The sequence below is a fragment of the Taudactylus pleione genome, unplaced genomic scaffold (assembly GCF_031769625.1).
Source record: "Taudactylus pleione unplaced genomic scaffold, aTauple2 ptg000053l, whole genome shotgun sequence".
Lineage (NCBI taxonomy): Eukaryota > Metazoa > Chordata > Amphibia > Anura > Myobatrachidae > Taudactylus > Taudactylus pleione.
This window is the reverse complement of record NW_028284455.1, coordinates 6263220-6279267: the sequence shown is the minus strand read 5'-3', so window position 1 is coordinate 6279267 and position 16048 is coordinate 6263220. Positions and strand designations below refer to the sequence as shown.

At 46.2% G+C, this 16048-nt stretch overlaps 1 protein-coding gene across 1 annotated transcript in view; it reads right to left on the bottom strand.

Annotated features, from left to right (window-relative positions):
- The window catches only part of PITRM1 (pitrilysin metallopeptidase 1), a 92734-nt gene that overhangs the window by 53555 nt on the left and 23131 nt on the right, over positions 1 to 16048 (bottom strand). Inside the window, exons 8-9 of the mRNA XM_088462711.1 lie at positions 15655 to 15781; positions 7018 to 7106 (exon numbers count right to left, since the gene is read on the bottom strand). Of these exons, the coding sequence (XP_088318837.1) occupies positions 7018 to 7106; positions 15655 to 15781 (216 nt within the window). The remainder of the gene's footprint in view (positions 1 to 7017; positions 7107 to 15654; positions 15782 to 16048) is intronic.

The window sequence follows — 16048 nt, the reverse complement described above, 5'->3', positions numbered from 1 at the left end:
AGGAAGACCTTAGGACAATGGACCTTATTCAGACTCTGTCACAAGCGCCGATGCGCTCGTAACCGACTTGATGGTTAGTCCTGCGCATGCGCAGCGGCTGCACTGCGCGTGCGCAAGCCCCGGAGCGACAGAGAAACTCTGTCGCTCCGGAGCTTGTTACCAAAGGGCGGCTGTCAATGTTGATCGACAGCTCGCCCCGTTTGGTAGGCGGGCCGGGGGGTGGTTTCCAAAACGGAGGCGTTCCTTAACGAACGCCTACCGTTTTGTGGGCGGCCACACAGACATCATCAGTGACGTCAGTGGGGAGCCTCCTGCTCCATCAGAGCAGAAAGCTCCCTGGGGCTTATGAGTGCCCAGACCCAACCTTAGGGTCTGGTCGTAAGCCCCGATGGTGATCACCATCGCGACCATCAACCTGGTCGGTTGTTAAGCTGTGGCTGTGGGTGGCGATCGACAAGGAGGCGGTCGTTCAGGATGCAAGCGGCCGCCCTGATTCAGCGCGACCGCTTACATCCAACGACCGCCTCTGAATGAGGTCCGATATCCTGTGCAAGTACAAGGCCGAAGCAAGTATCGGCTGGAACATAAAACCTGTGAGGAGCAACTGCACAATCGTCATGGAAGACAAGAAAAGGCGGCTTGCCAACCCCAAAACAATGAACTATGCCGAGGAGAGGCAACAGACCTAAGGAAGACCAGCTTCCAAGCAACAAACTCAAGATCCATTGAATGCAACAACCGATAAGACTAGAGAGCCGAATAAGATTCCACGGCTCCACCTGCAGATGAAACTGTGGCTAAGTATGCAGCACACCTTGTAAAAACGGTTTGGATCCTCGGAAGAAGAGCCAAAACGCTGCTGGAAGAAAGTGAAAGGGCCAAAGCCTGTACAGTCACAAAACAAAGTCGTCAACCGGCCTCCAAACCCTCCAGAAAAAGGCCAAGAAATGTGAGAGGCAAAAACACATAAAGGTTACACCACAAGAGTTCCAAAACCATCTGGGCTCGCAGCCTAGTACAGACCTGAAGCTTTCTCATTCTCAGTCACAGAAGTCCCGTAAACCAAACAAGGAAAGTGTCCTTGTAAAAACGGGCCAAGTTGCAGCAGGTCTGGACGAAGTGGAAGACACCACCCTGGACCTACCGACCTTGGGAGAATGTCTACGTACCATGACTAGCGTAGCCAGCCTGGAGCCACTAGGATTACCCTCACAGGGAAGCCTCAATGCTCCTGGAGCCCTGAGGGAACAGTGGGGACAGCAGAAACAGGTGCTCTGGATGAACAATTCCATGGAACAGTCAAATCAGCCACTTGCAGAAGCCAGCGAATACCTGGATACTATACTGTGGAGCCTCATAAATAGGCCGAGGTGCCCTAAGATCCCCACGCAGAAGGCTTCACGCCCAAACGGTAGGAAGATCCCCGGAGGGGGAGACCACTGTCCTGAGAGAAACGTGGTTCTGCTGAGGATGTCCACTGTCCAATTTAACACCATCGGTATGACCAGAGACTGAACCAAAGTCTTCGCCCTGGAAGACTTCGGCATCGCCGCTGCACTATTGTACATGCTGGAAGACATACATATGCCACAGCCGGGTCGGTGTCCTACCGACTGCCATGAGGATGAACAGGGCCCCCAATATAGCCAGAACGATGGCAAGGAGATTGAGCCCATCAAACAGCCGAGCTTTTGTGGATGGTGACCCAAAGCCACGAAGCCAAAAAGCAATTGCACGGCACCTCAGCCCAGGAGACTCGCGGCCGTGGTCACAATAAGCCAATTCGGAAGGACCAAAGTATTGGACCTGGTGGTGAAGAACGGAAAACATACTTAAACAAATAAAGTAAAATATAGCCTTTATTTTATTGGTTAAATTATTACAAAACAAGACACATAGCGAAATATAAAAAGAAAAAAAAAACAATACAACTTAGTGAAAAGGGTATGGAAATTTGTGCAGATTAAAATCACATTAAATGCCTTTTAATGGGATCTTCCATGAAATGATAACCGTCTGTTGTTCCACATATAAATATATAATGTTAGCGGAATGTGGGCTCTAAATCACTCACATAATATCAATCCTTCTACTCCCTATTAAATTTAGTGTAGAAACCTATGGTGTATCTTATATTATTGATCTCGTACTAGTTTAGTAATAAGTCTTGGCACACTATTTGAGTTCTAAACACAAATTGTAGAGAAGGTTACAGTTAAATGTAATATGACAGGAGTAATATGACTAATCGTATCAGAGAACACTGATCCTTTGCATAATAAACAATTACTCCTACGTATGGGGAAAATAAATTCTAATGTCTGTTAGGAAGTAATCCTCTGATAGCGTACAATTCACGTCACAAAGGGCCTTTCTCCCTTATTCACACATTGATTGTACCAGATTGCCTGTAATATTACTCAGCATACATTGTAACATTGAACTTTGTTACACTGAATTATATTTCTAACAGTTGCTAGGATTGAATTCGTGCAGCAGAATTTCCCTATTATCTGGGATATATTAATACTGGTTCTCTGATACGATTAGTCAAATTACTCCTGTAATATTACATTTAACTGTAACCTTCTCTACAATTTGTGTTTAGAACCCAAATCGTGTGCCAAGACTTATTACTAAACTAGTACAAGATCATTAATATAAAGATACACCATACGTTTCTACCCTAAATTTAATAGGGAGTAGAAGGATTGATATTATGTGATTTAGAGCCCACATACCGCTAACATTATATATTTATATGTGGAACAACAGACTTATCATTTCATGGAAGATTCCATTAAAAGACATTTAGTGTGATTTTAATCTGCAAAAATTTCCAAACCTTTTTCATTAAATTGTATTGTTTTTTTTTTCTTTTTATATTTCGCTATGTGTCTTGTTTTGTAATATTTTAACCAATAAAATAAAGGTTATATTTTACTTTATTTGTTTAAGTGCGCCATATGTAGACCCTTTTCTCTCTTGTGCTTCTTAATATAATTATTAGCCTATGGCATCACCCCCTATTCTTAAAATCATAAATTTTGAAACAGGAAACACCCAGGGGTCTTATATGATCAATTATTAACAATCACCTTCCAGTGCAATAGACCATCTTTCTTTTCATCATTGGTGAAGAACGGAAGCCTTCCACCAATGCATGGTGATGGGTGCTGTCAGACAGAAGGGGAACCGAGACGGAAGGGATGCAGAGCAGCCCTGTCCAGTTTGGAGAATTACCCAATGGGACTCCCGTAAGGAGAACCTGGTCCCCTGAATGGTCTTTAAGTGGGGACCAACATGCCCATCAACCGAATTATCTACAAGGTCGACAGACGAGGCAGCGACCTAACCTTCAACCAATTTCGGCAGGGTTCATTCACTGTCCGCCGCAAGAAAAACACCCTGGAGAGAGGTGTCAGAGGCCACCCTCGGAAATTAAGACACAGACAAGGAAACAAGGGAGACCTTGCAAATTCGTGATACAGCACTGATCCGAAAGTGCTTGAAACAAGTGACCGAGGAAGGTCCGCAATTGTGAAGATGAGGTATCTTTCACAACTTGACCGCAGAAGTATGATGAGTTCTGTGCGCACTATGCGCGCCAGCAACGACCGTATTATGTTGCAAAATCACGGAGCCTGGGCTCCAACGTATAGTAGAGCCTGAACTAGACAGGGGACAGAGTCGATTACCCACTGAAGAAGCATACCGACCCGCCCAAAACAGAACCTGAAGACACACGTTCCAAACATCTAGCGAGGATGTGTTGGCCTCCGCACTGTGTATTTCTGATCGGATGGAGTTCCTGTGAACTGAACTACTCCCCCACTGGTGCTTAATGCACGAAGACCACAAGAATGGGCCGAATGAGCTGTTCGGCATTCGAACCAGGAAGGAGATAGAACCCCAGTTACCGTACCTGCGGCGGTACTGGAGCAAAAACATGCCAGTCGAGAGGAGTGCAATGATAGCACGGCCCAATGTCACCTCATTCACTGCCTCCTGGGGAAAAGCGATAGTAAACAATAAACGCCCTGGTGGCGGACCTCCAAGGTCCCACATGGAACCATGGCGAAAGATGCTAAGCACTCAGCTGTCCCCAGAACGGAGTGTTACTAAAACTGCCCTCGGAAATCGTTCCCATGCTGGGGAAGAATCGGCTCGTGTCAGACTGACCTTCTAACGTCGCACAACCACGAAAGTGAAGCGAAAACCTGGAAATGCGGACCCGACGTTAAGACGGCTCCCGGCAGAAAAGTGCTTTTCCGATCGATGGGGATTATCCAGTTTTGGCCAAAAGAGAATGTCCTTATCCAACAGATGAAAGTGTAAGGAACACCCCGATAATGAGTGCGTATGCGAAGCGCAGAGCAAAAGGGTTTTTCAAGTCAAACCGGCCGTAGCTGAAGCCCGGAAGCAATATGTGCCCAGTCTGGCCTGGGCTCCCACACAGAGCCTGCCGCGAATGTCCCCCCAATTCAGCAGGGAATAACAGGGCGAATCACTGTAAAGTCCCAAAACGAACCAACTGTCCCGGGCTCTTTGTTTGTTGAGACAAAGGTCTGTTGTGGTGAGCTACAGCCATAGTCACTCCTGTGACATGCAGAAGTTAGCTGTCCCAGCAAAGGCAGGACGCTCTGTGCTTTTTCTGCTAAAGGCAGAACTGGATGCTGTGCTGCTGCAGGAGTGGGGAGAGTAGCATTTGAAGCTCTCAGTCTACACACTCCTCAGACCTGGAGTACCAGTGATAGGGAAAACTCCGGTCATCAAACACTGTTGTTGACACAAGCCCCCCTGTTTGATGGGAGGAGAACCACCGCAACAAGCCCGGCAAAATGGCAGCAGCCATCCGCGACCGCACCCTCCGCCGGCACCCTCTAAAAGGGCGACTTCGTGCTGCTCTCTGGAGACCAGAGTGCTGCGGGGGGGGAAAAGCAGCGCACAGTTACGTAACTAAACTGAAAATAAAAGTTACAAATAAAATGAAAAAAATCTAAGCTACAACAAAAGGCTGCATAGTAGCCCTGTAAAACGTGCCCTACTCCTTGAGCACTTAAAGACGACTGGCATTGTGGGATTGCAGGGGGGAGGAGCTTAATTTTTAAAGCTAGATTAATTTAAGTGCCAGCTCCAGTCCCAACCTACAATCCCATGGTCCAGTGTTCCCCAGCCTTGCTGCAAGAGAAATAGCTGCAGCCTGCACATTATTTTTATTAGCTTTTCGTTATGAGACGTTACAAAGTGTACACAGAACTGTACATGCTAAACATACTTTAGAAACATTTCATAGTAACAAGGTATCATATCATAAGTGCAACACAACAGCATAGCATATGTACATAGCATTGCATTAATGTGATCTGTTCTAAAAGTGTGTGCACCCTCCAGATCTGGCCACAGAATCTGTTTGGTGACCCCCATATGTCAGAAATGCAATTAATTCTACTGGCAACTGTGTCTTCTGTAGTCTTTGAACAATGTCAATAAAACATTACTTGCTGAAAGGCTTCAAACTATCATTTACTTATGAAAACTTATAAGTAAAAGTTTGCTAAAAGTACAATTATCAATTGTATTTACGGAATGCTCAATAGTCAAAGAACCCAAGTAGCTTTTGATTGCACTAATCATTCTAGGTGATTAAATGAGACATAAATGAATAACTATGGTAATTTCCCTAGGTCTTTTAATGAGAATAAGAAGGCAAGAACTTTCAGACAACTGTTCTGCAGCATTTGAATAAAATGTTATTTATAGGAGATGATGAAAGACAAAAGAAACAGCTGTCATGATAAATAATAGCATGAAAAATGCAGCCCAACATACTGAAAGATGTCCAGTGATGATTAAAAATGTGTAGGCGCAAATGAGAGTGGTACTAATATATAAAAAGTATTAAATGGAAAAGGGGTTAGTATTCACGGCCAAACGGTAGGAAGATCCCTGGAAGGAAAGACCACTGTCCTGAGAGAAACGTGGTTCTGCTGAGGAAGTCCACTGTCCAATTTAACACCATCGGTGTTATGCATAAGAGAGTACCAACCAATCAGCTCCTAACTATGATTGAGCTGATTGGTTGGTACTTTACCTCTCTTTTCTCTCTCTCTCCACGGCTTAGTATATCTCCCCCTATGTCAGCAGCATTTCCATCATCCAGACATCCATCTATGGATGTCTGGCTCAGCAGTCTGTAGCCGCCAGCCTCTGCTCTGCTTCCATCTTGCGCTTTTCCAGTCCTCTAGGACTCTCCATATCAGAAGTATCTCATTAAATCGTTTTGAATTCTGTAACCACATTTAATAAAAAAATAGCCAAGATCCTTTCTAAATACTCTCATGTCTCTTCACTGAGGTCCCTTTATTTCCTGCCAACATTGGACAGAAATACTAACGGTTTATTGACCCGCTATACAATTGTTCCCCTCCATATTTACTGTTACTACTCCTACAAGGTTTTTTCTCTTTAATTGATCAACCATGCCATTTTCTCCTCAGCCTGAGCCTTTGTACATCCATTTACTTTCTAAGCCTCCTTCTGCTTAACCAGATACACTACTTTATCTTAATTCCAAGTCTGCTCATATTTCCAAAACCAATCTTTTTTGCTTTTACAGTGATTTCTACCCCCATTGAGAAGATTGCCTTCCTTTTCCTTAGGTTTTTCTAACCTGCCTGACGCAAAAGTCTAATTATTTAAAAAAATGTAAAACTGTGGAAGAATCACATATTTTAGGATCCCTGCTAAATCAGCCCTCCTGCAATCCAACCTCTTATGTTTCCTCATCTATAATCTACAGCAATTAGATAGAGTATGCAATGGAACCCAAGTTCACACACACACACTAATCACTGATAGTCGCCATTTATAAAAAAAAAAAAAAAAATAATATTTCACTTTGTGTGAAAAAGATCCACCCTCAGCCTGTAAATCATGATAAGGAAAAAATTTGGCTCAGCTCCGTATGTCTCTCATCTCTTACCAATGCCGTCTATTTAGGATTTGAATACGTACTCTGACAACAGGAAGCTAATGCTGACCATTGTCTGTTTAGCTGGATCAGATGCAAATGTGTCCACACCACATGTTATGTGATATTCCTTCTGCAAAATGACATACATAATATATATGACCTAAAATGCAACATCATAATACATAAACATACTAATCATTGAAAACATGTAATCCAGCAAATAGACAATAGTACATATTTCTCACCTAAGAGTATTTAACTGAATCTTCACAGAAGTAATGGCTATACAATAATCCTAAATAATATGTTACCATATTTGTCAGACTAGAAACCACTAATTGTCCTACTACAAACAGTGAAAGACTTGCACTTAAATTAAAAACAGGAGATCCTTCCTAATAAGAAAACGCAAAGTTATTTGGTAAAACCAAATGAATCCTACTGGCACAAAGTTCTAAAAAAAACAAACAAAAAAATAACACACCACCTTTAAACCAGACCATATTTTGGAAATGGAAAAAAAACAGGATTTTGGTACTTACCGATAAATCCCTTTCTCCGATTCCACAGGGGACACTGGAGTTCAAGACAGTGGGGTATAGACGGTGGTAGAGTAGAGCCTGGCACTTTAAATAATCTAGAAGTGTGACTGGCTCCTCCCCCTCTATGCCCCATCAGCCCCAGTTTAAGAACTGAGCCCGAGAGGAGACGGAGGACAACAGGAAAACGAGGAGAAGGAGAAGACCACAGAACGGAACAATACCGACTGAAGGAGAACAGAGGAAACCACTGCAGGGAACACATGCAGCCACACAACTATATAAAGACCCACAACAGGCAGGTACGCCGCACCGGGCGGGCGTCCAGTGTCCCCTGTGGAATCGGAGAAAGGGATTTATCGGTAAGTACCAAAATCCTGTTTTCTCCTTCATCCACTAGGGGACACTGGAGTTCAAGACAGTGGGGACGTCCCAAAGCCAACCTCCCGGGTGGGAAGCGCGGAGAACATGCCGACCCTTCAGGCAACCGAACAGGGACCGCATAGAACCGGAGGTTCAACGGAAGGCAAGAGCTGAGAATCAAGTGTCGTGAGCCAGGAGACAACCAGAACTCCGTGCGGAACAGACACAGAATACCACAACGTACAGTAATCGAATGGAATAAGCGGCTAGCGAGAAAACACCCTCAGATGAGAAGCATCAGAACACTGTAAACTCAGCTGAAAACAGACCAAGCCAGACTGTTGGGAGCAGAGAACTCCTACCCGAATCCATAGGAGAAGGGCAGTAACCCGAGAAGAAACCTCGAGGAAACCGTACCAGATTCGGAAACAGGAAGCTGCCACATTTTGCAGATAGCAGAATACCAGCACTGCTGGACATAACTCATATAGATAGAAGTATAACGATACCAATCTACAAAAACAGAGAGTCCACAGACTCCTCACAAAAAGTATAAGGTAAAAGTCAAGGCCGCACAGTCGCCCTGAACCCTTCCGAAAGTCCAACTACTACAAAGTTGTGAACCAGCGGAAGGATGAGACCATAGAAATCTCCAACGAGTGGAGATCACCCTGGGCATGAGGCCGAGGCGGCTTCGAGAAGATTGAGATTACAATACCTTCCAGAGGGTCAGACCGCAGTACAACCCCTTCTGAGAACAGGAATAAACCAGCAACTGAAACCCTGACGCTAAAGAGAAAACAACGGACAACTTCCAACATGATGGAAGTGCATAGGTAGTAGTAACTGCTGGCCTGAACATAGCATGAAAACAACCAGGAAGATACCAGTCAGGTACCTGTCAGTATGATAAAAATATCAACAGCTACTGAACAGGAAACCCACCAGGCCCCCTGAGTGGAACATAGTGACTGTCACACTTCTATGTAAAGATGTGCAGTAGCCCAGAGATGTGCTTTGGTCCATAACGCCAACGGATTCTAGTAGAATTGGTTCTCAATGTTGTAACTATGCACCCACACTCCAGGAAAATTCTAAAGTGTAGAGCCAACTGATTAAAAGAGCGGATGGCTGCTAGGAGGCAGTAAGGGAGAAGAACTCTATGTATGTCAGTTTACATGAAATAGGAGCCTCTACCGAGGCATTAGTGGGTAAGCTCTCACCTGTGAGCGACCAGCCCTCTGGCCCGAAATGTAGAATGTCACTGACCTGTTGTATCGCAAAGCAACCCGCCACATTAGGAATAGAGAGTAGCTTCAGTGGGCTAAGACCAATGCCCTACAGCACGTACTTCAGTCTGGAGATGTGCAGTAGAAAATACTGTGGAAACTAGCAGAATGTTAGTGGAGACAAGAAGGTCGTAAAACAGGACTCTATACCTGAGCCTGTTCCATTAGAGACGTGTATCTGAAGATTATACTTATACTCCAAAAACGGTCTGCTAGTTTAAGTATCCTTACATAAATATTTACAATGTGTATTATGCCCACCAATCTAATATAACCCAGGTCTGTCCCTGCCTAAATCGGTAGGTGGCCCTAGGCCTTCAAGATATGAATTGTACCTAAGGGCCCTTTAGACTCATTCTATTGAGATATACGACAATAATATGGAGTATCGGAATCGATACTGAGAAGGGTACCTGTACTTAGACATAGAACTCGTTAGTTATCCCAAGCAAAGAAGGGAGATAGCAGTAGTGTTAACCCCAGTAGGGTTAAACAGAAAACAGGTTTTTGTTTCCCAATTATTAGGAAATATACATACAAGGAATGGGCGTCTTACCAGTTTGCTACCAAGTGCATCACTGTAATGATAATAGGTCCCCCGAAACGGGGCGCCATAGATATAGACTAACATGAACCGAGCTATATAAGTATATATCCTTATATACATGTGACATGGCTAGGGTCCATACTAGAAGCAATGCCTTAGGGAATTGTGACTATCACTATGTAAGCTGCAGCACATGACTTTAGATTATAGAGCCACCATATAATATGTATGGATATAGCCTACAGCTTCTGGTAATCCCTGGCGGCTTCCCATGCGTGGTATTATAGGTAACCTAATGCTTGTAGAAGTATAGGCCTCCTACACATATACATGTATATACACACAACCCAATCCCCCGGGAGAGATCGTGTTAAGCGGAGTTATTGTACCATCTACCGCATCAGGAGTACAGCCTCCAATCGCAGCCTTCTATCAATATGCAAGGTATCAGACATAAAACTGATAACAACAGATCCTACCCCTGCTCTTATGGTAAGGATAAGAAGCGATATCCACATATGCATATGCATACCTACATACAAATTTAGTAGGTGACAATAATATTGTAAAATTAGAACATGAGCAAAAATTAAAACCATGGAAGGAACTGAGCCCAAGGACAAAATTCACTCCAGCATGTATATGTTCTACTGCAGGGCTAGTATAAAATACAATATACATATTACATATATATATATATATACACACACACATATACATACCATACACGTGGCTTACCCCCACGCAGGGGAACTGCTCATGTACCGCGTGTGGCCGTCACTCTGCTACTGCGCAGGGGCAGGGTATGTTAGCTGCGTGCTGTCCCAGACTGGTTTCAATCCTGGGACCCTTCTGTTACAGGTGTACTCGCCTTAGCAGGTGAGCCATTTTAGCGCCAGATTAACCCATTTTTCGAAGTGGGAATCAAAAAGACCACCTCAGTGCTGTGAGGCAGCAATGCCACGTTACTAACCTCTTCCTGTATGTGCTGCCGAAGGGAACACATGAGAAATAAATAGATGCACATATGCATACCTTCTAAAGTAAGCACAGAAAACTGGTGAAAGGTTTTAAGACCAGCCTATAATGTAGTATATGTAGTAATGTAGTATATGTGCTGCCACATATATGCATGGGAAGATACTGCCCCTCTTTAAGGCGAGCCCATGTGAGGCATAAGCCTGGGGATGGGACGCCAAAATGTGCTAACCCTGGGTGAAGGGTATGCTATAACCATAAGTTCTGGCAGCAGCACCAGAACAGTAGAGCTAGTACACCATGAGGCTATGATACTTCACAAGCTAAGATACCAAGCCATTAGATTAAGCTAGGCGCCCTTTGTTATAGAACGAAGGGAAGCCTGCCAAGCGGCGCTGCATTGGCGGGACTGTCTCGTCAATCCCTCGCTTCTAGCTGTGATGCATCGACTGAACTGGCCTCTTTCAGAACCGCCTAACGTGGTGTTATGGTGCAAAAGGGAATTGGGCTAGTTCCCATACAGCTAGCAACCAGCTATGCACTGTAGCTAGCACTAAACTCCTGTCATACAAGGACAGGGCCTCCCCTACCCTTTGCGCTGAAGCACTCCCAGTGTGGAAGGCGTAAGAGACCCACGCTAAAGCACTCCCTGCTGCAGGTAGTGCACTGAGCTATCATGCTTGTGTGCAGTAGTAACTACAGTCCTTAAAAGGGAAACAGGGGGCGCTGTTTGTACATGAATACCGCGCTGTACGTGTGCAAACTGCTACACTCCAGTTAGCACAGCGCTGCTAGCCCCCTTAATAGTATAAAGCGGTGATGCTGTCCTGCTGTGACAGGAGTGTGAAGGTCATACAGCACTGCATCGGGGAGCCGCATTGTGCTGGTATAACGTAAGGCTATTAGCCCTATGTTATAGCTAACAGGGAAGCCTGCTCAGCCCAGCCAGGAGCTGCGGGACGCGGCATCTCCTCCTGAGATCTAGATGAGGAGCGTTGCTAATTTTTTAAAACCAGCCTAAGCAAAGACAGTGCTGCCTGCACCGGGAGAACATACAAACTCCACACAGCAAGAGCCGTGGAGAGATCCGAGCCCTGCGCTGATACTTATTTGTAGCCAGCCCTATACTCCTATCTCTACTTTTGTGCTAGCAGCACTCCCAGCGTGGGAGAGGGAGGGAGTCGCGTAGGATACCCACGCTAATTAACCCTGTTGCAGGAGTTAGGAGGCAGCCGCGCTCTTCAGGCGCTGGTCTGCACTGCACCTTTAACCAGCGGCAGGCAGTGGTACAGATGGCGCGGCTATTATGCATGACGCGCCCTTCCCTAAAATCCCGGCTATCAGTGTGTGCGCGCGCGCGTGCACTGTTATGCTCGCCTCTGCCCACTTACTAGGAAAGAGTGGGCTGGGCGTAATGTAGGGAACACACAACCTTCCTCCCGGCCCTGCAGAACGGGGTGCGGGACCAGCAGATACATTTATAAGGCTGGGCCGCTCAATAAGGGAAGCCTCTTTACGCGGGTACTCCTTACCAAGGATCGCGCTGCTTGTCAGCGCTGCAACTGCCTCTGTAGAGGGACGCGTCTGGCCTCCTGAAGCCGGCCATTACACCAGATGGCAGGACCTCGCCTGTGCTGCACTATTTAGTGAGCAGCGGTGCGGCGTCTGTCTTACTCACACCTGGCTGCCCCGCTGGTTGGGCTGCCCCGCAATTAGGGCCGCGAAGGGGGGCGTGGCTTTTCCCCGAGTGCGGCCGCCATTTTAATAATGGGGGGGCTGCTGCTGCCCGCTCTAGACGCGGCAGGATGCCCTCCCAGGTACCTCTGAGGTCCCTTCCCGGGGGGACTAATGCAGAGTATGTCAGCGCAGCAGCGCTAACGGACCGGCAGACCGCGCTGCTCTCAGATGAGGGCTTAGAGCACGAGCCCGACTCCATCCCCTCGTTAATAGGAGGGGGATGGCTAGGAATAAGTCAGTCAGCAGCTCCGACACTACCACTTTCACTGGCAGGGGGAAGGAGCAGTGTGTGACAGCCATGCAGTGTGCGCTGTCCCTGAGCCCAGCGTTTTGGCCCACCACTCCAGCTAGTCAGGAGTAGTGGGATATACTTACGGACTGCTGCGGCCGGGTTGCTGGGCTGGGGGCCAAATGAGGAAACCCGGACACGAACCGGTTTCAGTTGTGGCGGGTCCTCATGGAGTCCGATGACTCTGTTTAAAGTCCCCCCTCAGGGTCACCGGACACAGACTGCAGTAGCCGTGTGGTGCCCTCCCGGCGGCTCCCACGTAGCAGGCAGACTGCCACAGTAAGCAGCCTGCCTGTCCTCATTGCTTGTATAAAAGCTTAAAATATGATTATATGAGAAAGGCTGGAGACAGCCTGATGTGCGACCGGCTCTCTCGGGCACATTCTAAAAACTGGGGCTGATGGGGCATAGAGGGGGAGGAGCCAGTCACACTTCTAGATTATTTAAAGTGCCAGGCTCTACTCTACCACCGTCTATACCCCACTGTCTTGAACTCCAGTGTCCCCTAGTGGATGAAGGAGAAAAATGTTTTAGTATACTCTGTTAAAGTATGGTTTGGTGGCCACCATGCATAACTGCGCCACAGAGGGTCCAAGTCCCTCTGAGGCGCTCACCGGTCTGGTAGAATGGGCCATCAGGTGATCTGGAATTCGGGCTTCCTCCAAAACATTCGCTTGTCAGATGGTCACCATAATCCATCTAGCCACAGACTGGTTAGTCGTTGGCCAACCTGTCTTGTGCACATTTTAGAGCGCCAGGAGGCTATACAATTTACAGTATACAGCCCATCTCTCCACATAGATCCACAAGATTCGGACAACATCAAGAAGACCCAGAGTATCCTTGCTGCCAGAGGACAAATTATAAGAGAATCACAATATCCTGGTCTAAGATGAAACCGGCAGACAAGCCAAGTTGAATGCTGTATAGGCCCGCTTTTGTTCACACCTGGAGGTGTAAATTCTCAGAACACAATGGTAACAGCTTCCCATAAGTGTAATGGGGCATGCTTTAAGGGAACAAACCGATGGGGCAGTGTGACGCCAAGGATGTAGTGGGAGACTTTAATGCCAGGGCGGGTGTGGTACACCAAGCAGAGACAGAAGCCATGTGAAAGAGCCAGGGATGAAAGTCGAAGCTGCCAGAGCAGCATTTCACCAGCCAATGTAATGGCTGTAACGGTATTGTAAGGGGGCCAGGTCTGTAAACGGAGAGAGAGTCCCTTAGTCTTATTTTGATATGCATCTGTGTTAGGGGGAGCTAGACCAACGGTGAGAGTAGATGTGGAGTTGCCAGAGTTGCTGAGAGAGGAGGGACGAAGCCCTGCGAGTGAGATGGGTAAGCGTAGACGCTGTGGGACTACAAGGCCCAGTAACACTCACCTGGCCGGTGTTACTCAGATCCCCAGTGAGCTTACCCGAGTGTGAGGCTTTGGATATCAGACACTCTAACGTGCGTCTTATTCACTACACGAGAAAAATTAGCAATTGAATGATTAAGACATCATTATCGTTCATTAATCATGCAGTGAATATATCGGCAAAGACCAGCGATGCACGCTCCCGCTGGTCGTTGCCTGCATCGGTCATCGTCTGAGCATACAGGCCAACCTGCCGATATCAACATGTTCGGGGATGAGGGAGGGTGCCTGCACTGAACGACATATCGGTCAGTGTGGGAACATTATCCACTGCACAGAATGCTGACCGATTATGAATGTTGTAATCGTACAGTCGTTCCACTCTCGTGTAGTGGCTACACACCTTTAGTCACAATATGATGCGGCAAAACTGCTTTACGAGATTGCACTGAATCATTTGATATGCGACACTTGTATATCTGTGTGCGACGGAGTCTGAATCTGTATACGAAGTGGTACGGTGCAGCAGCCGCCGCAGCTTTGTGTTTCTCACACAAAGTTCCAGATTGTACTGATTCACACTCAGTCGCACAGATATCCAAGTGTTGCATATCAAAGTAATCAGTGCAGTCTTGTGAAGCAGTTTGTCGCATTGCGTTGCAACTAAGACGCACATCTGAGGGAATGAGACAAGACGCTATATTGCTTGTCGCAGCTCACTCACGCCAGGCATCTCGTGCCGCATGGCATATTGAGGTTAGGTGTATGAGGACACACTTGTAGTTGCAATCTGGTCAGTTTTGAACACTAACAATTTAGAAATGAACAGTATACAACAGGGGTGGCCAACATGCAGCTCTCGAGCCATATAGGTCTGATGCGGCTCCCCCCACTGGAACTGTGAACGCTGGCCTCTGAAGCGGTCAGAGGCTAACGAAGCCTCTGATTTGCTTTAGAGGCCAGCGTTCCCAGTGATGCAGTGCGCGGGTGATATTATGAGTCACCCGTGTTGTGAGGAGCCTGCCCTGCGCACCTGATGGATCTAGTTAGAACCAGTCAGATGCAGCAGGAGCCAGAACCAGTGTGGTCAGGTAAGTACCGGATACTGCATAAGGGGCACAAATACAGGGGGCACTAAGAGAGTATTTTCAATGTGCTGGGCTGGGCTTGCCCCCAGTGTGACTAATAACGAGGGTGTGACACAAGGTCATGCTCTTGCAAGTGTCATTCCAAAGTCATGCACACAAAAATGGTGCGTGGCCTTGTGACAGCTAGGCCAGGGCCATTTTTCCATGCATGCCTTCAGCGCACGCATGCTATCGGCTCTTTGGCTTGACTATAGATATTTTTTGGCTCTTTGCCTCTGACTGGTTGGCCACCCCTGGTATACAGCATTTGAAAAAATAGATACTAGAGGAAAATGCTCTATAAAAACAGTAGAAACGTATACTGAGAATCCAGAGGTCATCAAGTATAAGTATACAAGAGAATGATACATAGATAGTGTTCCTCTAACAATAAAATAATAAAAATAAATACATAGTATATAAATATATTGACACAGCAGTAAACCTACCGGTGTATCCCAGCGCTGTTGTGCAGGAACTGCAGTCCGTGGGTTTGTGCACTCAAACTTGCTCAAGGCATCTTCATGTATTTGTTTTAAATGCAGCTCCAATGGGAGATTACCATAAGTAAAGAACCTGGAAGCATAACAAATATCTATGTGATACTCTAAGTAGACTATAATTCCCTTTACAAGACTATAAGGGCTGCACGGTTGAAACCAGTGACCTAAAGTCAAACAATTGCTCGATGGCCTCAGATGAAATACATTTTTGTGTCTTCTCAGTTTTGCAATCTCATTTTACTCAACATAATGCATGTATAAGTGCCAAGTTGTCCTAATAAATATATGAAGGGGATTGAAGCGCAGGAGACATTATAATACGGCTGCCAAAATAACGGCT